Raw genomic sequence first — 25,395 nt, forward strand, 5'->3', positions numbered from 1 at the left:
AGCTGCCCTCTTGTGGCTGATCCAAGAATCTCAGAATGGAAGCACTATAGAGAATTTGTGGATGGGTAGTGTTTTACAAATTATTTTGTGTGCAGGTGGATGGGGATGGTGGCTGTAATTTGTGTCTGTTTGGGCTTTATTGGGTTTTTTTTGTTCTTTTTTAAGTGAAGCACATTGAGTTTACCTGGTATAAAATGAACTTGACAACATCACATATATGCGATATACTGTACATCTTGATGTGTGTCAAATCATTATTTATTTAGCTCATTCATTGACTTGTGGTCATCAAACACTCTGCATTCATTCTGCATAGTGACAAACCTGAACAATGTCATATGAGCATCTTTAAAATACAAAAAGCCAATGACTTGTAATATGTAAAACTGTAATGAAAGCTGCCTGGGCTGAAAATCTTTTAAAAAGGAGAGGTGCTGAGAGGTGTGGTTTGTATCCATGTGAGAAAGAAATTAGTTATTAAACTACCAAAAAATTAAAAAAAATACTCCAAGGTAAACCCAAGTTTGAAATTTAACCACATAAACCCTAGCATCCCTATTCTGGGCATGTCCTAATAGGCGATCTAAGCTCACAACACGTTGCAACCCAACGCAGTGCATTGTGAGCTTGTACATCGGCTATTTTTCAGCAAAGAGATTTCTTTTAGAGGGGAAAAAGTAGTAAGTTAACCGAAAACAGCCTTGGGAACCAACGTTCCTGAGCCATGGGGCCCATAGGACAGGAGCTCTATCTTCTGTTTCCTTAGTGTGAGGCAGCTTGATGTACAAGTACACCCTCCATGACACTAGTATGTTGCAGGGACTTACCCCCAATCCAATCCTTGATGCTGAGGGCCAAGCAGGGAAGCCATTTTTATATGGCTTCCCATTTTATATGGCTGACCGGGGTCCGGGGGACCCCGGTCAGCAAAATATATTGGTTTTAAGTGGTTTAAAAGCCTTTATTTATTTAGCTGTACCATTATGGCAAACCCAGTGTGTCAGCAGCCACACAGCATTCATCAGGGGATACACCGTATATATATATTTTCTTCCCAGTAGTTTAATTACTTTCTTTCTGACTTGTAGTATGAGTTGGCAGTGGGTGATTCCTTTTCCTTTCTGTCCATCCATTAGCTTGTCAGATGTTCGAGTGTGTTTTCCTTATTTTAAGGTAAACATGCGAGATACAGGCATTCCCCACCAACAGCCACAGTAATTCAGACTAACATTCATTTGAGTCGCTCTTGTTCTTTTAAAGGCAAATAAATATCACAACACTAAAATCCATCAGCAAAACCAGCCAAAAAAATCATCAGTGTTATTTAAACTCTGGGCGAGATTTTGCAAGACGCCATATTCTGAACTCCGTTACTCAAGAGTTCTCCATCTGTAGCTCATTCCATATCCAGACCTGTTGCACTTTTTCAGTTCTTGCAGCTGCCCCAGCTGTCCGTAAGACATTTCTCCGTAATCCATCTCATACACCAGTGGTTCTCAACCTTTTCAGACTGTGACGCCCCAAAGTAATCATATTTGAACTGGGGACCCCTCACCTTGATAAGCACTTGGAATTGTAGGAGTTGAGGCATTCAATTTTCGGTTCCACAGATAACTATTGTGAAAATAGCAGATCTACAAGCTCGACCTTGTAGATCGGCTATTTTCAAAATGTTTGCCTCTTTCTTATATTATTTACAATTTGGCCAGTTTGACCAGTGTTTATAGTATAGTTTGTTGATTACTTTTGATGCAGTAATGATCTTTTTCTTTTCTTTCTTTTTGAGGTATTAAAGGTCTTAAAAGTCCTTAAATTGTCACTTCACTGTCATCTGGGGGACCCCCTGGGGGTCCAGATCCACAGGTTGGGAACCACTGTGACATACACGTCCGTTCAGGTGTCAGTCCAGAGGAAGGCGCTGTTGTCCAGCACGCTGGCCAGTTTGAGGTTGAAGGGCTGGTGGAAGTCCCTGAGCAGGTCTCTGGTGGCGGGGAGCATGGGACCCAGGCTCCTGTCTGCCGCCCGCCGGGTGTTCGAAATGGGTCTCTTGGTCAACGCTGCCTCCGCTTGCCCTGGCAACAGTGGAGAGGAAAAGAGGGAAAAAAAGACGCTGACATGAAATGCATACTTATTTATACATACATACATATATTATAAATGAAGATATAGGGCATAGCAGTGGCGGCCATTTTCTGGTTCCACTTCAAAATAGTCAATGCATTTTTCCCATTGACATTTCCAAAAATATTTATATCAATTCATTTAAGCCTAGAATCAAGTCCTGGTGAATCATGACCATTAAACATTTTTTTCTGTGATTTTATTTTATTTTATATTTAATAGATACCCTTTGTTTTGCAGTTTTCAAAAAAGTTTTTTCACAGAATCAAACGTTTTATGGTTATGATTCACCAGGACCCTGGATGGCTTGATTCTAGGCTTAAAATAATTGATATAAATATTTTTGGAAATGTCAATGGGAAAAATGCATTGACTATTTTGAAGTGGAACCAGAAAATGGCCGCCACTGCTATGCCCTATAATGTTTCAAGCCGTATCCGCTTTGGTTTTACTCGTATAGCACTTGAGTGTGATTTGGTGGGGTTCACATAAAACGCTAATTCGAATGTGCCGTGGATGTTTTGCCCTCACTGATTTTTATCCCAGACATTTTCTATGAACATACCAACTCCCAGGAAGTCAAAGACTGTTTTCATTGTCAGTCTATGGTTGGTTGCGTAGTCCTCAAGACGAAGAACTAGAATCTGCTCCCTGTGGAAGACTGTCAGCCAGTCCAGTAGGAAGACGATGTACAAACCCAGGCTCAGTCTTACCTGTGTGGAGACAATTAAAAACATGTAAAATAAACCAGTGGTTCTCAACCTTTTCAGGCTGTGACCCCCCAAAATAATCATATTTGAACTGGGGACCCCCATGCACCCTGAAGCACTTGGAATGTAGGAGTTGAGGCATTCAATTTTCACAATGTGTGCGACTTTCTTATATTATTTGACAATTTGGCCATTGTTTGACCAGTTAGTTTGTTGATAAATTTGTATGCAGTAATGGTCTTTTTCTTTGCTTTTTTTTGTTGCTTTTTAGGTAGGCTATTGAAAAGGTCTTAAAAGTCCTTAAATTGTCACTTCACTGTCATGGGGGGGACTCCCCAAAAATCATGGGGGGTCCGGACCCACTGGTTGAGAACCACTGAAATAAACTGCTAAATAAACTACGAATACAGAGTACAACATTTTCTATCTGCACTGATATCGTGTTACCTACAGAGGGTGCTATAATACAAGGGTAACCTGGTGACAGAGAAAGACTATGACTATGGTAAAGATTCATTCTACATACTGTACAGCATGTTTTCAATGTCACAGCCACTGATTAATTATTTTAATAAACACCCCAGCCCATTGCTCAAAATGTACAAAGGAAGTACATACAATCATAGGATCATTTAGTAGGCTGTCAAATAGGCTTTGTCAATTTCTCGCATAATGAAAGAAACTGAATTATTATGGATAGATTGTGATAGATAGATAGTTTGATATATTATTTTGTGGTTCCACAGGTGAACTGAGTAGAACTGGGTGATATCATTTATCATCTAATATATTTTCTCGAAAAAAATAATTATACACGATTCAATAATGTTCCTCCCTGTCTTTTTATTTCTTTATTTCCTGAAATCAGACTTGTGAATAACAGGTTAATATGGAAGCAAAACAGAGATAGAAAGGTGACGATTCAGTTAATTAGCTGACACTGTTGAAAGACAAAGTCAGAATATTTTTCAATATCTCAAAACTAAAAATTTCACATCAAGAATTGTACTGCTTTAGACAGCAAATGGAGAAGGTCCGAATCCTGACCAGGGTCCTCCGAAACTGCTGTGTGAGTGAGGAGGTTGTCGAGGTACACCATACCGCAGTTCCGAGGGAACCATGTCTGAGGCCATTTATTAGAGAGGCCTCAAAATGTAACCTCCTGCGGATAAAGACACTGTTCCTCTGTCACGCGGTGAGTGTGTGTCACGCGGTTGTGATGGACCCAGCCAAAGTCACTGCAGTAAAAGACTGGCCAGTCACCCAGAACATTGGAGCAGCTTCCTGGGCCTGGTTCATGTCACTGTTCATGTGGGACTTACACCAACTGACACATACAGTAAGGGACAGGCGTCCCTTTGGGATGAGACATGCCAAAGGCCTTTCATCAGCTGCATGAGGCGCTGAGATAACTGCATAAAATGACACAGGAAGCGTCAAAAGGCACAAAAATAACAAATGAAGTCGTCAGCACTCGCAAATCTAACACTTTTAATAATGCACAGCAGCACAAGGAAACAGCCCTTAGACTTTCCTCAGCATTTCTGAGACATGGGTGTGAAGTATGGTTTTAGGACATGGCAAGAACATCTATCTCATGCACGTCACACCCCCAAAAGTGCGAACTTGCTAGGTTCGGTTGAAAGTTGCATTAACAACTTCATTTGTCAAAATACTTACGGCTTATCTATTATTAATAATTATCATCCATATTTTTTTAACAAATATTAAAAGTATGTACAATTTTTGTTGGAGGTGTCAAGATAGGGATGGTACTTTAGTACATATGCTCTGGAGCTGTCCAAAAAATCCAGGACTATTGGTCTGCTATACATGAGAGTTTGGAGAGAATAACAGGACTCATCATTCCATTCTCCCCCCAGGCTTTTATTCTGGGGGATCCTGCCACTTGAAGGACTGTTTCTCCTCCTTTAGCCGAATGGATTCAGACTACCCTCATGTTAGGTAGAAGGCTGTTGGTTAACAATAATAATAATAATAATAATAATAACAATAAAATGTATTTGTATTGCCCTTTTCATTCACAGGGAATCCCAGAGTGCCACATGGTTAAAAATATACATTATCAATCATATAAGGTTAAAAAGCAGGGTTTAAAAACAAATGTGGTTAAACAACAATTTAACACGAAAACGCCTTCCGAAATAAAAACGTTTTCAGGCCTATTTCAAAAGAGTCCAGGGTCTGCGGTGCTCTCAGATCGATAGGAAGGCTGTTCCACAGGCTAAGGACTGGAAGGCCCCATCTGCACCTGTACCGGTTGGTTCACCTCTCTTGGACAACTGGCCGCTTATGAGCGACTATCATATAGGTTGCTTAAAAAACCTCTGGCACCCAATGTGTTAACAAGGTGGACAAATATGACCTAAAATGGGGACATTATCATTTACACCTGGCGGGACTTAGATGGTGTCTGTAATCCATTGTCTAACTTCCCCGTGCTGGGACAAGCTGCATGTCCTGTTCACACCTTAACTTTTAGATGTAGTTAAATACATATCTCCATAGCAACAACTCACTCACTTCTTTGATTCTTTCTTTTTCACAGACCTGAAAAGGGCATTTCATTGTGAAACTATGATTGTTTTAACACAGTTTTGGCCCATCGGGTAACTGTGGATGAATATTCAAACAAAAAAGAACGTATATGTTTCTCTTCTCCATTCAGCCCTTGTTTGATACTTTAAAAGGCCATGAGGTTTTCATAATAGTATTTTGTTTGTTTGCATCCCTATTGTTAAGCACACATAAAGATATGTTACATGCATTCTCATTATAATGCATAATTATGTACATTTCTATATTACTTACTGTATATAAATGTGATTTATGTTTCACATTCTGTGTATGTCTCTCTAGTTTACTGAGAAATCTGGTTAATGCCATACTCAACTGTTGATGTTTTGTTTGTGTTAAAACAAAAAGACATTGATGGAACGACCTTTCAGTGTACCAAAATAAGTATTATAAAGGAGAAGAAAGAAAACCTTGATTTGAACTGACCGGCATGGAGTTGGAGAGCGTAGTGTTGTAGACACAGACGTGTAGGGAGCTCTTAGACACACAGGACTGAAATAAGCGTACAGACTCAATTACTTTCAGGTGGAAGTCCTCCACTGACTTGTTGGTCATCTTAAAGTACAGGTAGTCAGAATACAGCCTGTGAGCACAGAGTTATAACGTGTTATAATGATGGGTTGGAGATTACAGGATCACTAACGGTTGTTTATAAGTTAACACATTAGAAAAGACACATAACTACATTAACTCTGATGTGTAAGGGGAAAAAATGTTAAAGAGCAGATCTAATAAAAATTTAAAAACAAAATACTTTGAAAATAGAAGTCACGTCATGTGAGCTTGTAGATTGGCTATTTTTTTATAAGTTAGAAAATATTTGTGGTGCAGACAAGCATGCGTCTGTTTTTAATCAGAAATAGAGCATGTACATAATTTGTGCAAATCCAATTAGATTGGGGGGAAGGTCTCAAAACAAAAGAGTGATGTGTGCCAATCAAAGCGAAAGACTGATGCATGCCCACTTAAAGAAAGAGCTATGTGTGCCTACTCAAAGTGAAAGAGTGAGGCATGCATGCCTACTCAAAGTGAAAGAATAAAGTATGGCTACGCAAAGTGAAAGAGTTAAAGAAAGAGCTATGTGTGCCTACTCAAAGCGAAGGCGTGATACATGTATGGCTATTCAAAGCGAAAGAGTGATGCATGCCTACTCAAAGAAAAAGAGTGATGCATGCATGCCTACTCAAAGTGAATGAGTCATGTGTGATGTGTGTGGGATGTTTTCAAGTAAATCCATAAAAAAGTTCATGCAAAGTGCATTCTCTGCCACAAAGAAATATACTATGCAAACACGCGCAGCCATGCATTGCTGGCACATTACAAAAAGGTTTATGATGCCATAATGACATACAGTGTAGCCAGTTTTCTACGGGATGGGACATACCCCAGACCCCCTAGCAAGTTCATATTTCCCTGCTCACGCAACCTTCTCACCTTTTTCACCCCTAACCAGTTTACATGCCTAGATACGGTTAAGTGGTTAAAGGACCAAACTGATAGTCTGCCATGTTAAAGGAGAATTCCGGACAAATTAAGTGTTATCTTTCATGTCTCGTTACTCACCTAGCGACGTAAAAAGTGGCGTTCTTTTTTTCCATATATTCCCCTGTCGTCATTTTTTAAACACCCTCCGTTGTTATAATGGGAGCGCGAGGGTTAGTGAAGTTCGTCTATTATAACCGACGCAATGTTATTTTTTTCTCTACTACGATTCATAGTAGAGTCTCATGATAGTCAAACATGCGCTGAAAATTCCTGCGAGCCTGCCGTTAATGGCGAACGATTTAACACTGGATGCTTGTTTCTTTCCAGAACCTGGCAACTCGTGTTGCCAGATTCTGGAAACAAGCAACCAGTGTTAAATCGTTCGCCATTAACGGCAGGCTCGCAGGAATTTTCAGCGCATGTTTGACTATCATGAGACTCTACAATGAATCGTAGTAGAGAAAAAAATAACATTGCGTCGGTTATAATAGACGAACTTCACTAACCCTCGCGCTCCCATTATAACAACGGAGGGTGTTTAAAAAATGACGACAGGGGAATATATGGAAAAAAAGAACGCCACTTTTTACGTCGCTAGGTGAGTAACGAGACATGAAAGATAACACTTAATTTGTCCGGAATTCTCCTTTAAGTCCACTGACTACGAGTCAAATCCAACACACTAAATATCCTAATTTTAAAGCGCTGATTGATTTGAAAGTCCAGTCAAAATAGTCCCTGGAGAAAAATTCTATTGAAATGTCAATGACTTATTAACCGTGTAATGATATTTAGCCAACACTAACTCAATCATTCAGTTAAGTTTGGTAACAAAGAAAGCAGAATCACCAGGTGCTCACGGAGAAAAGTGATCGGTTATAGAGAAGTGTCGGTGGTGCTCCTGGAACACATACAAAAACAGATGATCCGGGCACTCAGAAATTTTAAATAGGAGAACAGGCTTTATTCGTTAAAATGCCAACATGTTTCGACCTGAGGTCTGATAACGGGGAAATGATCTATGATTCTGTACGATATAGTATGCCTGAAGCTACTGTATCAATAGACAATAACATGTTGACACCAGTATGGTCCTTTAACTGACTTAACTGAGCTCGTCTTTACAGATTCAGTTTGAAGCAGAACTTGTACTGCCAAAGAACAACACTTGAGACCATCCTATTTTCCATTTAGCCCAATAGTAATACAGACATAACTGGTTTGATTCAGAGTTGATTTCTCTACCTCTCCACTGGATCTCTGAGCATGATGATGATTTTGGCATTGGGCTGGACTGCGTGGATGAAGTCCTGGGCCAAGAGAGATGGCTCTATTTCCTGCTCATCATCGTGGAGATAACTCCAGGCTTGATTGTCCCACATAGTGGATGCGCTAGCTTCACCTGCCAATCAATTGTCAAATGTGGAGTTACCTTGGGTAGCAGCAACCAGTCAGTTTGGAAATATACAGTTAAAATGGGATAGAGCCACATGCGTAGCAATCAGCAGTAATGTTAAAAAGCTTAGATGCAGATCGGCGACGATATATATTTTTTAGTCTAGTTTAATAGACATACTGTACTGTTGTGTCAGACACAGAATTGCATTTGACATTGAGAATAATACATGCTTATATGGAACTTTTTTTTTAAAACATTTTATTCTAGTATAACTACATATTTTGTGTAGCATCAGATACACTATATAATGACAATCTGGTGAACACTTTAAACAAAACCACAAGATTATTGTCCACTTTGTTTATAACACATTTTAATTCGAGCTAAATAATTTCATGACTATTTTCGATGCTGCTCTTAGGATGAATAATATTTAATAATAACAATTTATGCGTATTAGGACACTCAAATCTGTACAATCTATAGTGAGTCTTCAAACAGAGGGGAGGCATATCAGTTAGTTTAAAATATCTGATCCACTGAGGTGCTGCTGCCAATAACAATGAAGAAAAAGTGACTGATGGTAGCTATATGGAAGTTCTTTCTGGATATTATGGGTTAATATGGTTTTCTGGTTACAAACTCAAAGCTCTGAAAGCCTATTTTAATGCAGAGGTTGTGACAGCTGTTGTCTGAGCCCAAAGTGTGCAGGGACAGAAGGTGTGACAGGTTGTTGATTGTAGGAGACACACTAATTGGACTGTCTTCCAAGGCCAAAGAATGAGAATAACATGTAAACGTTTAAACCAAATGAAATCCCCCTTTGGTCATCTAAAATGACGATCTGCAATTCTGTGCAGCGTAGCTTGGTGCCAATTAGCTGGAAATCCATTGAGGAAATGTGCGTGGACTGACAATACGGTAAAAGGAAAAACAAAAAATCAGGGTCAGGCTAGCTCCTCTCTCTGGCTGCACAAAGGTCCTCCACTGTCAGCGCATACCAAATAAAAACAACAGAGACATTCATTTGATGCACAATCCATGCCCGACACGTCCAAATACACACACACACACACGGCTGTGTCAGTAAAGTTGTCCTTCACGTGTGTTTACCTGTGATGAGCTGGAGCTTGCTATGGTCTCCAGATGAATTTCCTTCCATGCCTTCCTCTATGTGATAGGCTGCCAAGTCAAATAAGTCCAGGTAATCTTCCACAGGAAAACGCTCCTGGAAGCCATCTTTAAAACGGATATACCCTAAATCACAAAGACAAGGAAAGCAAAATCACCCTCTCAATTACCTTCTGCTTCAATCATTCACAATTTTACCTCATAAAAAAAGAAGAGAAACTCAAAGTTCCAAAATGTACATTGATGAGCCTCCCTCTAACAGTTTTTTTTTTTACCTGAATCAAAATATTTGGCCAAGGGGGTGTGGGTAGCTACCTGGCATTAACAAAGAAACACAATCATTTTATCCGGTACTTTGAGCATGTCTACGTGTCTAACTCCTACTGCTACTGTGGATGGTAGAAATTGCTATCAGTGCCATGTGTGTCGGTAGGCAAAGGAACTGACAAGAGCGAAGGCTCTGAAAAAAACTAAATTTGTGGAATCGCAGCAGCACTAAGTACAAGAGGTCTTGGTCCTCTCCACCACCCACGCAGCCAACCAAAATTCTTAACCACTTGCAGACTTAAGAATATATCCACAGAGATAAAAATAAGTCCAGTATTTTGGCAGACTTGATTATCACGATACTGGAGTGCTCATTATATAATATTTCTGCTTGGATTTTATGTATTACTACCAAGATTTTCTGTCCATAAACTTTGTTTTATAAAACTTTTACAGCGATGTGTTTGTATACAGCTGTCCTGTGTACTCTTCCAATGTTACTTGGAGCCTACAGTATATGAACACCAAATACCAAGTCAGGTATTTATTAGTATGTGCAAATGCACATGAATAAACTTGGTTCAGGTTTTTTATCTGATTGCACATTTTACTGGATTCCTCTCACCTTCTCTTCAGCTCTTATTTGACTTTTCTATGGTAAAACAAAAGCATGATGACCGAATAGTTCCTCAGATTATGTTTTCTCCATGAACTGAGTTAACAAAGGTGATAGAGAGATATGAGGGAATAAATGGCTAACCAAACCGCTTCCGGGTCCACCAGTGTGGCTCTTTCATCGTGGTGAACTTGACCTCTGGATGCAGCTGCAGTCTGTGAAACACATCCGTTGTGCCGCATTTGGGCTGGCCGATAATATAGAAGTATGGCAAGCAACGCAGACGATACTGTTTACCATCTCTGTGGTACAAGTGTCCCTGGAAGTTCGTTCTGAGATTGTCACAGACAGTCTTGAAGCTCTTGGAGCGCAGTGTGAACCGGTTCCGCCTGTATGGATCCACATTAGCTTCTCCAGAGAATTCCTCCAGCCAGCAAGGGCTCTTGATATTGGGCAGGAACCGGCGAGGTATCGCCGAGAACAACTGTGAAGTGGAAAGATAGGCAACAGGTACTTGTCATGGAACTTTTGTGTATGTCAACACTTTCTTACAAATGAAAATACTTCATGCATTTATCAAAGAGGACAAATGGGAATCATACCATTTCCCACAGACTTACTTGGGAGTCTGATGTGATTACCTCCCTCTCATCAGGCACCTTCCTGGGCATATATTCAAGTTTTGAATCAATGATCTTTGCCAGCAGTCTCATGTCTACATAATTCTTTTCGGAGGGGAGTTCAGACACCACAGTACTTGTCGGGACGACCACGGGCCTAAGCTGAAAGGGTGAAGGTGGGAGCGGCAGTCCCTTCCTGTCCCAGGTCAAGATATAGGAAGCCATGATTAGGAAGGTCAGTGTCAAGCCTAACAGAAAGCTGACCACTTTGACCTTTGTTACGTTCTTCAGATTATTCAGTGACCACACAGGGAGCCGCTTAACCTCCGGGGCTGCAGAAAGGTTTGTATGGCCGTAGTCAACACAGACCAGGGCGGGATTCTTCCTGTAGTACTCGGCCCCCGATGAGCAACGGAGGCCATACTTGCTGTCCGTTTGGAGACAGCCCCCATACTTAGAGTCTGATACTGGCATACTGACAGGGGGTCAGGGTAGACATGTAGAAGATGGAATGGGAAACTCAACGGGGAGTCGGTCTCAGGAAGCAGATCAAGGCTCATCTACAGAAGACGTGTGTCACATGTGGGAAAATACTAAAGCCCTTGTAGGTCCAGATGTCATAATATGCACGCTGTAGTTTTATCTCTACCGCTGCCATCCTGTGGTCCCGGGTTTTCAGCAGGTCTTCCTGTGAAACCAAATACATATATCAAATGGCATTCAAAACGGTTGTTAAAGCACAAGGGGTGGCAATTTATCTTGTGCGATCTGTGAGATTGCTTTGAGGTGAATCTCGCATTGGTTTGTTATTTCTAGACGAGGGTATTTGAGGCCACTTTGTTCCACTTGTGAGGCAATGGTGAGGGAATAACCCATAAAGTGTGCAAGGGTCACTTCATACACGCATCAGCCACAGAGTGTGAGGCCTAGCTGCTTCACGGAAATGCCTTGCTTTGCCGTGAAGGCTATATAGCACACATAAAGGCGAGCTCAGCTAAGAGTCTTTCAAGGACAGCATAATAGTTAGTCTGTAATTCAAAACTAAAAACACACAGTCACTCTTGGTGAGCTAAAGCCCCATAGAGGGTTGTATTTTTTTTTACCTGAAAATATACATTTCCAGATGAAGGGTTTCCACTTGGTGCCAAGTATGTATTGATACAGGTGGACGAGCAGTATGGCAAGTGGATGTATTTTCCCCCTTCCCACCATGTGGATACGAAACCCGAGATGATTATTTCTAGAGCTGTGCGCTGATGAATTCCAGACACTGAACAGTAAAATATCTTTAAGGCACTTTCCACACACTTCCTCAACCGGTATCATATTTCTCTTTTGTATCTTTTTTTCTGAGCTTGTTCAAAGAATTAACAATCCCACTGGACCCTGAAATGAAACTCAATTGCTGTGATATGTACCAATGGGGCCTGTTAAATTGAAGCCACAAGATAATGTTGTTCATTGAATTATACGTATAATCTTCACAATATATATATAACCAGTGTACAGAATGTGGTAACCTGTTCACTATTCAAGACAAGTTCCGTAGTAGTGTGTAGAGTTAGGGTCCCTTAAAATGTATCAATAAAACGGTATAATAATAATGACTTATCTCTTTTGAAATGAAAAATAAAAACCGCTTAGCAGCCATACGAAAATCATGCCCATGATATATGGGCATGAGATCCAGTATATAGGCATGTTACTTTTGTGATGCCCACCCACAAGGCAGTTTATACCAGATCTACCTGGGGACCACGCAAGCAAGTCGAGAATAATGCAAGTTGGGAATGCATGCCCCACAATACCTGTTGTACCCCTTGTCAGAGTACCCGAAGTACCCGTGTGTTTGTCTGTGTCCCTTTTATGGCCAATCAGGGACTTATGCTGGACATACATACGTTCACCATGTAATCCCGAATTGCATCGTTCACAACAAGCATTAGGTGGGGCGTTGTCTAGTATATATACATATATTCCTACAGTAAGTGTCAATTCATTCAATTTACTGCATATACGGAACATTTCAATTCAGGTAGACACCATTCTCTGGCTTCTGGCACTACTATCTCTAGAAAGAATGGCTGCTCATGATCAAAATGCCAAAGTGTGGGAGACATCAGTGAGCGATGGGAGAGGACAGACTATGCGAGCCAAGGGTAAAGTAATAAAAAAGGAGCAGAAAGATAGAAAATATGTGAAAATAGGGTGAGAGAAAGTAACTTTAGAGGACCTCCTTGGTCTATGATTGATTGGGGGTATGAGGAAGCAAAAGGCACGTCAGATTGACTCAGCAGAATCACGTTCCAAAAAAAAAACGTGGATAAATCAGCTTACAGTATAATCATTATTGTTGGTATTGCTGTTGTTGTATTACAGTGATCTGAAATGCTGCTCACACGTCTTTTCACCCAAGGTTGTTTTTCTAGTGAGTTGGGGAAGAATTGTTTAAAAGAACGCTGACTTCAGGGGTGCCCGTTGTTGATTCCTGGGTGGGGCGGACCGCTTGCTGCGTGTCACTCCCCGGCTCTCTCTCACTGTTTCCTGTCTCTACGCTGCCTGTATCTATCAATAAAGGCATAGTTTGCGGGAGGGGCCGTTTTGCACTAAATGCCACAAATCATGAACGCAGCAGTGTTCGATTTCCATGCACAATCCCAGTAGGCCAAGGAAGAACCCTCACTCCAAATGTTTCAAATTGGCCTCATGGGGGCGCTATAACAGCCCACTTCACGTTTTGGCCTATAACTCTTGAAACGTAGGTCATACATTCAAAATCTTTTCCCCTGGATACCTTGGATCATGACACTAGATTGTCTGCCATTTAGCATTTTCTTCAAAACACAGTTTTTGCTACTACTCGTCTACTCCTACAGATTTTGTCCAAACCTCACACAAATCGGTCAGATCTTTCAGATTCCATGCCAATTGGCTATGATTGCCTTCCAAATTTCACAGCCCTGAGTAGGCAATCCGGCCTGGCGGAGACCTGCGTTCTGAGGAGCGTACTTTTCTAGTTGATCATATAAACCGTAGCATCCCTATTCTGGGGCAGAAACAGGAGCGGGTGTTGTGTAATCGGGTCCTGGATGTGTTTATGAAACAATATTAGGGCTATAATGTCTCAGGTTACACCACACAGGCCTAGTTTGGAGCCCTGGGGATTCAGGTCAACTAAGTATGTCGCCGCCGTCCGGCAGAAACCTTGTATCTCTGTGTTTCAACTTTTTACGTTCTTTCGGTAAATTTATGCCCTACTTTGTCACAGTGAGCTGAGCAGGAGCGGGTGGGCATGTGTCTCCGACCCGTGCGCGCGCGGATATTGGGCGTTTTGGGGCGTTTTTTTTTTACTTTATTTCGGTTTTAGGGTTAGGGTTATGTTATTTAATTCTTATTTTTGCCTGATTTTACAGATTTCTTTCCCCAAAATTCATTATAAAAATAAATAACATTTTTTTTTTGCAAAATCGATTGGGTGGGCCAGCTCTCTATGTGGGTCCACGGCCCACCCAGGCCCACCCATGGCTACGCCCCTGCTTTGTCATAGTTATTGCGCGGATATTGGGCGTTTCTGGGCGTTTTTTTGTTACTTTATTTCGGTTTTAGGGTTAGGGTTAGGGTTATGTTATTTAATTCTTATTTTTGCCTGATTTTACCGATTTTTTCCCTTTTTTTTTTTAATAAAAACAAATTGCTATTTTTTTTTGCTAAATCGATTGGGCCCACCCAGGCCCACCCATGGCTACGCCCCTGCTTTGTCATAGTGTCGCACACAAGCTCACAATGCATCACGAAGCGACGCGTTGTGTGAGCTTGTACTGTAGATCTGCTATTTTCACTACTTTTAAAATATCTTTTAAATAATAACGAAAAAGGAAACGTTTTGGACATACAAGGTTTCCGCCCGACAGTGGCGTCATAGGGTTTAAGTGGTTCAAAGATGTTGTTGCTGTAAAACGTATTTGGAGTATGAATCAGTGTGTAGGAGGATGTCAGTGCACGGAGAGGTTATGTAAACTGGTGAAGCACGTGGGATGGAAATCCCCATTTTCTCTGTAGGCCCAGAGGAATCTCACAGGGGGGCCTTGCAAACAATCTGCCGTATTTCCTTGGTTACGTTACGTACACATTCGACACAGAGGCAATGCACTTGCAACATGTCGTCACTGTCAAGTTGAAACCTTGTAGTATGTTCAAAACCGTTGCTTTTCAGGAAATGTTCCAATTGATCAATTGTAGTTATTATTTAGACACACAAGCTCTTAATACTTTTCATTGGTTTAATATTTATAAAACCCACAGATAGATTCAACCACTTTCAAAAACATTTTAATTATTTAAACATTATTGAAAATAGCCAAGCTTGTTAGATATTTTTGATAGTTTTGTGTGACACTGACACTCTTGTACACCAAACTAGGGTGTTCATTTACGAAAAATGATGAAATATACAAGGTTTTTTACCCGGCAGCAACGATATACACTTAGCTAGTACATAATTATGTACTGTATGTAAAATATGCAAAATAAATCTGTGAATAAAAACATGCATATTATGCATGCTTTTATTCACAGATTTATTTTGCCATATTACACACATTACACACAGTGGTTTCAAATTCCCTTTTTGCACGTTTTGACTTGGCTATGTAAAGTTTGTCGCAATTAATGTGAAACTGTCTATCTTAAAGCGGCTTCCTTGCAGTCGCTTGAATTATTCATTAAAGTTGTGTGTGCGTGGTGTTAAATTGGGTGCATGTTACGCAATTACATGCTATGTAAACACACACCCCCATTGACATAAACAGCATTCTCTCTCTATATCGGTCTCTCTCTGACACAAAAACGCACGCACGCGCGCGCGCACACACACACACGCACACGCACGCACGCACGCACGCACACACACACACACACACACACACACACACACACACACACACACACACACACACACACACACACACACACACACACACACACACACACACACACACACACACACACACACACACACACACACACACACACACACACTATCTCGGTCTCTTTCTAACACACGCACACTGCCTTTCGCTGTCATATACCCTTTGTCTTTGCCTCTCTCTGGCATGCACACAGTACACACACACACACACACACACACACACTGGCACAAGGACAATCTCTATATCTGCTACAATGGTATGTGATGCACGCCTCAAGTGTGCATCCCCGTAGAGCTCTTCCATTCTCCTTCCATATGCAAAACATGCTCTCACTGGGGATTCAGACCTCTGTCTAATGCAGAGACCGATCAGCTGTGAAACCTGAGCGTGAAATTGGTTCCACAAAATGTGAAGAATGTCTTCAGAGAGGACACGTATAAGAGAAGAAACACTAATGAATTGTGGGGAGAAGAGAAACAGGACTGAATTTTGATTGTCTGTCTGTCTCTCTGGGACTGACTGCAAAAGTAACAGAGGATGTGTTGTAATGGACATTACAACATATCCTCTAGTCTAGACCCTAGGGCATGGTAATATATTGATATCATATCGTGATAGGTGATTAGATATCATCTGGGATTTTGCATATTGCAATATCGTGATATGTCAAAAGTGTTGTCTTTTCCTGGTTTTAATCACTTGAACCTTATGTCATACTTTCAAAAATGGTCAAAATTGTGTTTCTGGGTTGAACATTCGGCGAAAATAGCATACCGTATCTGACTGCAATAGTGACAGAGGACACGAGAGGATAATGTTGTAATGTCCATTTCAACATTATCCTCTCGTGTCCTCTGTTTCAGTCAGTTCCATCTTCAACTTTAACAGAGCACACATAAATACACACACACACACACACACACACACACACACACACACGCACACACACACATATACCACTCAGCCCTAAAACAAGTTTTAATCACATCTTCATATTAATGGCTTTATAAACATATCCTGACCCTGTACTCTACACGCTGTGAACAGCTCTTGGCAGAATCACAGAATCCCAAGTGCATGAGATGGGGAGGCAATAGGCAAACCCCGTCGATGGGGGAGATGAGCGACGTCATGTGAAGAGACACTAACCAGGAGAACGTTTCTCACCGGGGGAGAAAAAAGATCTTAAGCAATCTGAAGGACAACACTCAACAACCATTTACTATTATATGGGAAGGTATTCCGCCTGAGGGCTTCTCCCTCGTTACAGTCCTTTTCACAGAGACATTTTTGATGAAAACTTGGCAGGAAATTTGAATGCTCCCTGAGAACACAAAGTTCTCAGGAAGCAGGATTCCTCCATCTCATCAACGCTGCTGGACTCGATTTCCATTCCATCCGCATGCGTTTCATCCCCTTTGCCGAGACTGAGGACGTGCCCTGGGATCGGTTGAGTTTTCCCGAGTCTGTCAGAAGGGAATGATGTATGACTACATCGGAAACCTGATTCCCGAGTCCATTCAGCAATCGCCCTACTGGAGCGATCGTGACAGTTGGAACGAAGCGGAATGTGCTCGACGCTTTCAGTCTCTTCTGACAGAGTGTTCCTGTTCTAACGGTGGAGTCTGTCTCCATCAGGTCACCACAGTCCACCTTGGGGAGCAGATGCAGAGCAGATGTGGTCCTCAACTGAACTGCGCGCGTGTGTGTGTGTGTGTGTGTGTGTGTGTGCGTGTGTGTGTGTGTGTGTGTGTGTGTGTGTGTGTGTGTGTCTTACTGTGCGCTTTAAGCGTGTGCATGCAGGCTATGTGTGTGTGTGTGTGTGTATGTTTTGCAACTTTGCATGCTGTTTCTGTCAAGGGTCATGTCAGTGCTTTAAAACCACCATAATAAGCAGACTGAAGGTGAAACATTCTGCTCCTGTTAAACAGTTGAATGTTGAGCCAAGACGAAAGGTGGTGGTGGTGGGGCGGGGTCCGGCTGCAACATGGGTGGGCATGCAGCGGCCACAGGGGCACAACGATAAAATAATGGTATGGTGAACAAGGTATTTACATAAGATATGTGTGTGTACAGTATACTGTACCATTCATTACAGTCCTATAGATAGAAGAAACATGTCTTCTCTTGTCATGACTGGGAGGGGGGCGGAGTTTAAAGGAGTAGTTCACCCAAAAAAATATTTGTTTTCTATCAATTACACACCCCATGAAGCATTGAATTCATGGAGATTGTTTTGTTTTTGGCGCATTCCTAAGCCAATAATTTGATGACCCTCCAGCAGGAGACTCAAAGAGTCTCCTTTTGAGACTCCTACCGGATACATTAGCATCTTTCCGCCGGTAATGAAATTATTGGCTTAGGAATGCTACAAAAACATCTCCATGAATTCAATGCTTGATCATGGGGTGTGTAATTGATAGAAATCAAGTGATGTTTTGGGTGAACTACTCCTTTAAATTAACGATGAGGATTTTACTGTGTGGAAATTAGCTTGGAGGATGGACTTGTTGTGAGGACTATTAATATAGTTATTATTGATTATGTTAATAATAATAATAATAATAATAATAATAATAAAATGTCTGGCTCTTGACAGTGCACGAATGTACTACTGTTATTGATGTTTTTAAATACAATCTTATTAAATGCAAATGGTAAGGTTGAGCCACATTCTGACCAAATACTTTTGAACAGCAAGGGTGAGACCAACTCAAACAAAGGATTACATTTAGAATATTTGTTTACTCTGTTTGACTCTATTTCACTGGCCAGTCATCTCAGTTGGCAAAACAATGCAAAAAAAGATTTACGAAAAGATTTAGCTACATTCCAGACCAGTACACAGTGAGTAAGCCTTTTTTGGTGGCTTGGTTTGGTTTGCTTGAAACAAAAACTGGGATATTTATGTTTTTTACATAGCACCTAGAGTAAGACCTAAAATGGCAATGATACTGAATGACTGACTCATTCCTATTGCTAGAAGAACAGTTAATTAAATCTGAGCAGGGGAGATTTTCTGCCTGATCACTTGCTGCTTATCGATTAAACTAATCAATGGCTCCAATACACAGAGGCTACACAACAGAGCTTTGGTTGGTAACAACAGCTTGGTTTTACTCTCTTGGTGTGTCTGAAACATGTAGTTTCTTGAACTGAAACCAGTATGTTTGCCTGTGGATTATGTTAAAGCGCTCGGAGACACAACTTGTCAGTGCAGCTTATTTGATATACTGTGTGATGAACTGTGAAGCTTGTTTGCACACAAAGCCACTATACATGTAGCTACTGGCTTGCTATTTCTGTTTACTCATGAACGCCAGGAGGGGTTCAGATGAGTGATAGGCGTTTAAAAGGGAATAAAACCTGCAATGAAGTCACTAACTACTGTAATGCGTGGTGAGATTAATAAAGGCTAAATGTTGTTGTTACCCTAAAAACCCTCACCACAAATGCACTATGAAATGAGTATGGTGTGATTATAACTATAAATACAGGTAATGTCAGGCATACCAATACTAATCCTGTTGTCCCTTTACGTTGAGCACAGCTTAATGCACCTCACCAGGATGTAGCACACCCCAGCTTTTCCTGAGGGCAGAGGTTCACATAAACATGCCCACAAAGCAAATAAAAAGTGATCATAGCCAGGTATGTTATGAAAGGGACTTGCCAGTTTAAAAGACTGATTGATGGAAAGAGCTGAAAACATGATAACAGGGAAGCGAGCTTACTGATTTATCATCTATCACATGGTTAAAATCATCATAGTTTAACCACTTATGCCCTATATACTTTGTTCTTACAATGCGTCGCATTTGAACATTTTGAAAAACAGTTTCATCTTTTGAAGTTTTGCCCCAAAACAAATATGGACACCAGGTTGAAAGTGGTTAAATGTAATTAAATGAAAAACAATTGAAAACATCTATTTTACACCTGAAAGATGTCATTGTGATGCCTTCTGTGACTACCTGGTTTTGTCTTACGACTCAAATTGGGAGTCAGTAATATGTGTACAAATAAATTAAATGCTGTAGGCCCTACAGTGTAGGGAAAATAAATGTAACTCCTATAAAACTTTCACTAATTCACATAATTCAGAGTGCACCTTAAAACTGAACTGTCACCACTTTTTAATAGCCAGTAGTCACTAAAGCATTAGGCCTATGAGTAATGGTACTATATGACACATGATGAAATATTGTAGTGTTATGATTTATGAATGCACTATGACTCACATTGTACATCGGCGGTCTGGTCTTCATTTTATTGAGTACAGTATAAACTGTGTCCACTTCGAGTGAAAATTCAGTGATTTGTCATCATCCCAGGCAGGTTGAACCTTTCCTCTCCGTATCTGTTGCAATAGAAACAAAGAGCTGTTACCAAAACAAATTAGTATCGTTCTGTCCTCTCCTCCCACGTCCCAACTGTTCTCCTTTACAGAATCCCTTTCTTCCTGTAGTGGTGGACCCCCAGAGTCAAGTCTAAACAATCTGATACTGCATAACACTCTCTCTCTCTCTCTCTCTCTCTCTCACTCTCTCCCCACCCCCCGCTCCAACTCACTCTCTCCCTCTTCATCTCTCTCTCTCTCATACTTTTAACATTACCTAAGCCGCCTAACGTAATGCCAAGAGAAGCACAGCTTTGGCGTCTAAGCAGCTCCAGACATTTGTTCAGCAAACTCGGGGGCAACTTAAAACCCACTTCCTGTCTGCCAGGAAAATCTCCAGGGCTGGGTGCAGGCTTGCTTGAGGTTGGGTCTGGGTGTGGACAAGGTTCGGGAGTAGGGATAGGTTCCCACAACTTACAACCCCAAGCAAACACCTACACATACATTATACACCGTGACCATATGCACACAGCAGCTGGTCACACTCGGAGGGGGGTATGACGTAAGAATATGGTTAATTAGAGTCTTAACTCCTCCATACTGTAGCTCTCTCCCTTTCGCCTCCAATACACGATAAACATAAACATCCCACGCTCCCCAGCGCCGGTTATTTCGATTGCTCTAATGTCAAGAGTTCTTCAGAAGCTGGCCAGTGCACAAGCCCACAAGGGATGGGTTGATCCAAAGGTCATCTCTATACCTGTCAAGAAAGACCTTCCATCAGCACAAGGGCCTCCTAAACAAGCCAGTGGGGGGGAGGGGGGGGGCAGGCAGGAACAGGAAGGAAATGTCAAACGGAAACACAGGCGCAGAACCACCTGGTACGTTGACACATATCAGCCCTGGATTCAGTCTGAAGTTCTGAACCACCTGATGCTGAGTTCAGAAAACTGGCAACTAGAATCTAATTACTAAATAATCAGAAATAACACCAACTGTCAGAATGTAGACCGCTTTGTGAGGCTAATAATATCACAATAAACAGAATAATAAACAACATTCAGGGCTCGTATATAAATGTTTATAGTGGACATTATCTTCGCTACATAAAACAGATCCTGATTGTGGTTCCATCTCTTGTGGCGGGCCAAGAAAGTGTCTGTTACTCCCCAAGGGAATGACACTGAGATATTCTGCAGCTGTTCACCGAGGGAGAAATGTCTTGCTACAAGGTTAGTTTACAAAGCCTCGTCAAAGTGACCACAGCTGGCCACACATTGACAGGAGCTAGATCAACTTTGCCTCCAAAATAAAATCCTTTTAATTCATTGTCTTCGCCGAGCCAGGAGGCGAATAAAGTTTTCGCTCCTGTGGGTGCTTCCATGTCTGTGCTCAGGTAATCTCAGACACCGCTGGACCGATCGGTATCAAAGTTTTCATGCATACCTCCAGTAGGCCAAGAAAGACACTCTCTCTCTCTCTTCAAAATCTTCTTCATGGTGGCGCTATACGAGGCCACTCTACTGTACATTTTGGCCTATAACTCTTGACCGTAGGTCATACTATCAACCTAACAGGATTCACACAAATCGGTCTCTGGAGTCATGTGAAAGAACATGTATCATTCCGAAATTTCATATTAAATTCCAATCGCCTATGATATGATTGGCTTTCAAAGTTTCCAGAAGGGACACATTTTTACCCAAAACAAAAGGAAAACAATCATGAACGCAGGATTCGATCTCCCCCAAATTTGAATCACACATTGAGGGGCCTCCAAAGCAGTGGTTCTCAACCTGTGGGTCGGGACACCCAGGGGGGTCCCCATATGATTTTTGGGGGGGTCCCCAGATGACAGTGAAGTGAAAATTGATTATTCTTTTTAAAGAAAGAAAAGAAAAAAGACTGTTACTGCATCCAAAGTCAACAACTATACTATAAAAACTGGTCAAACTTTGGCCAAATTGTCAAATATTATAAGAAAGAATATTTATCTGTGGAACCAAGTCAAACTAAATTGAATGCCTCAACTCCTACTTTCCAAGTTCATGTCAGGGTGGGGGGGGGGGGGTCCCCAGTTCACATATGATTATTTTGGGGGGTTCCGGCCTGAAAAGGTTGAGAACCACTGCTCTAAACAACGCAGAGCCAAAAGGGTTTTCACTTGCACCCATAAGGGGGGCACAAATCCTTTTATACAGATGATTTCTTTTCACCAAATGTGTTATGTCGGTCGTAATGTCGTAGAAACGCTATATATCCCCCCACACTTTTTACTCTGCTGTTGAACAAGGCCTGATCACCGCCTGGCACCAGGCTGGCCTATCAACAGGAACACTTTCCTTAAGTTGAAACGGAAAGTTTTTCCTTCCTTCACGTGGATCTGTTCCTCTCTATGCAGACTTCACTTTCCCTGTGGATCTATGGACCTGCCTTGTGGATTTTTACATGAACATTTGGGGCTTTTTTTTGCACCTTATGTTTATCCCATTAAGACCTGAGGCCGATTCTACAAATGGCTTCTAAATCAGTAGTTCACACACTTTCGTACGGCATGAAGTGACGCGCGGTGAGCTTGTAGATCTGCTATTTTTGAATAGGCAGCGCAAAAATCTAAAATGACACAGATGCTTTTCCTGATTTTAATGGGTTAACCTCATTTGCATACTGCACTGTATCTGCTGGTTTTATTATGCTGTGTGTACCGTATTATGTAGATTCTTGTCTTTGACAATGCTTCTTTACAGATTCTTCTCCCTGCTCTCCCTCTCCCTGCCCACTTCCCTTTTCTTCTTCTCCCTTTCTGAAAAACAACAAAATGATGGAGCTTATTGCTCTTTTACCAAAACATTTACAGTAGGTAAAAGCTTTATATACCAGCAACTAAAGCTAGACTAATGCAACCTGTCTGTCAGCCAGCCTACTACAAATAGCCTTGCCATAGACTGTTGTTAAAGGAGTAGTTCACCCAAACAATGACTTATTTTCAATCAGTTACACACCCCCTGAAGCCTTGAATTCATGGAGATTATTTTTCTTTTGTCGCATAAGCCAATCATTTGATGACCGGGTCATCGGTCAGTAGGAGACTCATAGAGACTCTTTGAGTCTCCTATGAGAGACTCTTTGAGTCTCCTACGAGAGACACTTTGAGTCTCCTATCGGAGACTCCACCGGTCATCAAATTGTTGGTTCAGGAATGTGGAGAAAAAAAAACTTAAATATCTCCATAAATTCAAGGCTTCATGGGGTGTGTAATTGATAGAAACTAAGTCATTTTTTCTGTGAACTACTCCTTTAATATGCCATTTTAGAAAGAAGCAACCATTTTTATTTTTTACTATATATTCCCATTAAAACTATGCTGATTTGAATTTTGGATCAAACTTATTCCTATTTTTTTTTAGACAGGTCTATAGTAAACGTGGGTTTTATTTTGAAGTCCACGACCTGAAGTCCTATCTATTTTTAGAGGTTCACAGTCACTGGCAGACAGTTAATGTTAATAACACCGACCACTGCACACCATTTGTTACGGGAGCTGAGGAGGGAGTCCACTTCATACAGATTAATCAGGAGCTGATGTGATTATATGTCCGTCGATAATGATGATAACTTAACGAGTAGAGCCTAATCTGTTATGTTAGAGTAAATGTTTGAGCTGCTCTTGAAGTCTAAAGTATAAAGCCTATTAAGTAGCTATAATAAGATCCTGAAATAATGAAGCTTTATAACCACCGAATAAATGATTGGCCCGTGACGCCGATAAAATAATGGAAAGTGGCAATTGTAAAATTATTGATTATATAAAATGTGTTAGTTATAACATTGTAACGGAAAAAAACACACAAATCTCAAACAAGATCCGCATAATCACTAATGTTGCATTCAAATGCATTCTCCGTCATTGTTTTTCTAAAGTAATTTGGCTCATCGCAGTCTAGATGAGTCTACTCACGTTGAACTTTTTAGTCGCTTCTTCAGTCCAGGACTCCAGGCGGATCCTAGATGGAGATGGCCAGTATTATTCTTTAGGTGAAGCTCAAGTCCAGTAAGTGACGTGACGTTCTCATGAAACGTATTTAGTGTGATTAAATAACAGATTTCCTGGATGAATGATATGTTATCCTGACCTGCAGTTTGTGCATATTGCTGCCGGAGTGTGTGGCTTATTCCCCATCTCAGCGCGTCTGACTGATTCTCTGGTACTAGGCTAGAGACCGAGAAGGGAGGGGGCTTGATGCTTTAGAGCAGTGATTGAAGAAGTAGGCTACTCAGATAGTTTTACTTAAGTAAAAGTAGCAATACCATAATATAAAAGGCATGTGTTCACAATGTTACTTGAGTAAAGGTATTGGCGTCAAAATATACTTAAAGTAGGCTACTATGGTTAATGTATGTTTTATAATGTAATGATGTATATCTGCAAAGTAACTAGTAACTAAAGTGTTCAAATAATTGTAGTGGAGTAAAGTTACAATATTTGCCTCTGAGATGTAGTGGAGTAGAAGTGAAAGTATTGAAAATTGGAAATACTCCATTAAAGTAGAAAATACCTAAAAATGTTACTTAAGTACAGCACTTGAGTAAATGTACTTAGTTACTTCACACCACTGTGCATGCATGCACCATAATAAAATATCAAATCTTCTCTAATAGACTGACTTCAAATTGGAAATTATTTTATTGATTTAAAAAAGAAATGTCATTATGATCAAGTGACCACGCCTGCAGGACATACATATCTCATCATGGTATGTTATTGATATTATAGCCTATTTCTACAGTGGTGGAAAAAGTAACTAAGAGCATTACTCAAGTACTAAGTAAAATTTTGAGGTAGGTTAAGTTCTCTCTCTCTCTCTCTCTCTCTCTCTCTCTCTCTCTCTCTCTCTCTCTCTCTCTCTCTCTCTCTCTCTCTCTCTCTCTCTCTCTCTCTCTCTCTCTCTCCCCCCTCTCGATCTTGTACTTGTTACTGCACTACAATTATTTGACAGCAGTTACTTAGCAGATGTATTAATACTAAACATAATTCATATGATGAATAGGTTATCACATAAAGTAATTAAAATCAGCCCCACCTTTGCTGCAACATTAAATGATGAACACATTAATGTGTTACTAATTACAATGTGAAAACGGGCCATTCAGCATAATGAGTACTAGTTTTACTTTTAGTAC

General features: G+C 40.9%; 1 protein-coding gene across 2 annotated transcripts; it reads right to left on the bottom strand.

Moving 5' to 3' along the window:
- Positions 1–940: 940 nt before the first annotated feature.
- LOC308101084 (carbohydrate sulfotransferase 15-like) lies at positions 941–24,386 on the bottom strand. Of its 2 annotated transcripts, none has more exons than XM_080450409.1 (9): positions 24,173–24,386; positions 20,117–20,235; positions 10,948–11,635; positions 10,472–10,811; positions 9,427–9,570; positions 8,160–8,316; positions 5,856–6,012; positions 2,687–2,834; positions 941–2,072 (listed from the first exon to the last, which is right to left on the bottom strand). In XM_080450409.1, exons 3-9 carry the CDS (start codon positions 11,419–11,421, stop codon positions 1,894–1,896), a joined length of 1,599 nt encoding a protein of 532 aa, XP_080306535.1. In that variant the 5' UTR covers positions 11,422–11,635; positions 20,117–20,235; positions 24,173–24,386; the 3' UTR covers positions 941–1,893. The 2 variants fall into 2 exon arrangements, with proteins under 2 accessions (XP_080306535.1, XP_080306536.1); XM_080450410.1 differs by lacking the exon at positions 24,173–24,386 and adding an exon at positions 22,485–22,582.
- Positions 24,387–25,395: the final 1,009 nt, after the last annotated feature.

This window comes from Gymnoscopelus braueri (genome assembly GCF_963280865.1).
Source record: "Gymnoscopelus braueri genome assembly, chromosome: 14".
Classification (NCBI taxonomy): domain Eukaryota; kingdom Metazoa; phylum Chordata; class Actinopteri; order Myctophiformes; family Myctophidae; genus Gymnoscopelus; species Gymnoscopelus braueri.

Coding starts and splice junctions, on each gene's coding strand:
- LOC308101084 (XM_080450409.1), bottom strand. CDS start 11,421: ATGCCAGTATCAGACTCTAAGTATGGGGGCTGTCTCCAAACGGACAGC. Junction 9,571..10,471: donor GTGGACCCGGAAGCGGTTTG/GTTAGCCATTTA, acceptor TTTGTGATTTAG/GGTATATCCGTTTTAAAGAT. Junction 8,317..9,426: donor CAAGCTCCAGCTCATCACAG/GTAAACACACGT, acceptor ATTGATTGGCAG/GTGAAGCTAGCGCATCCACT.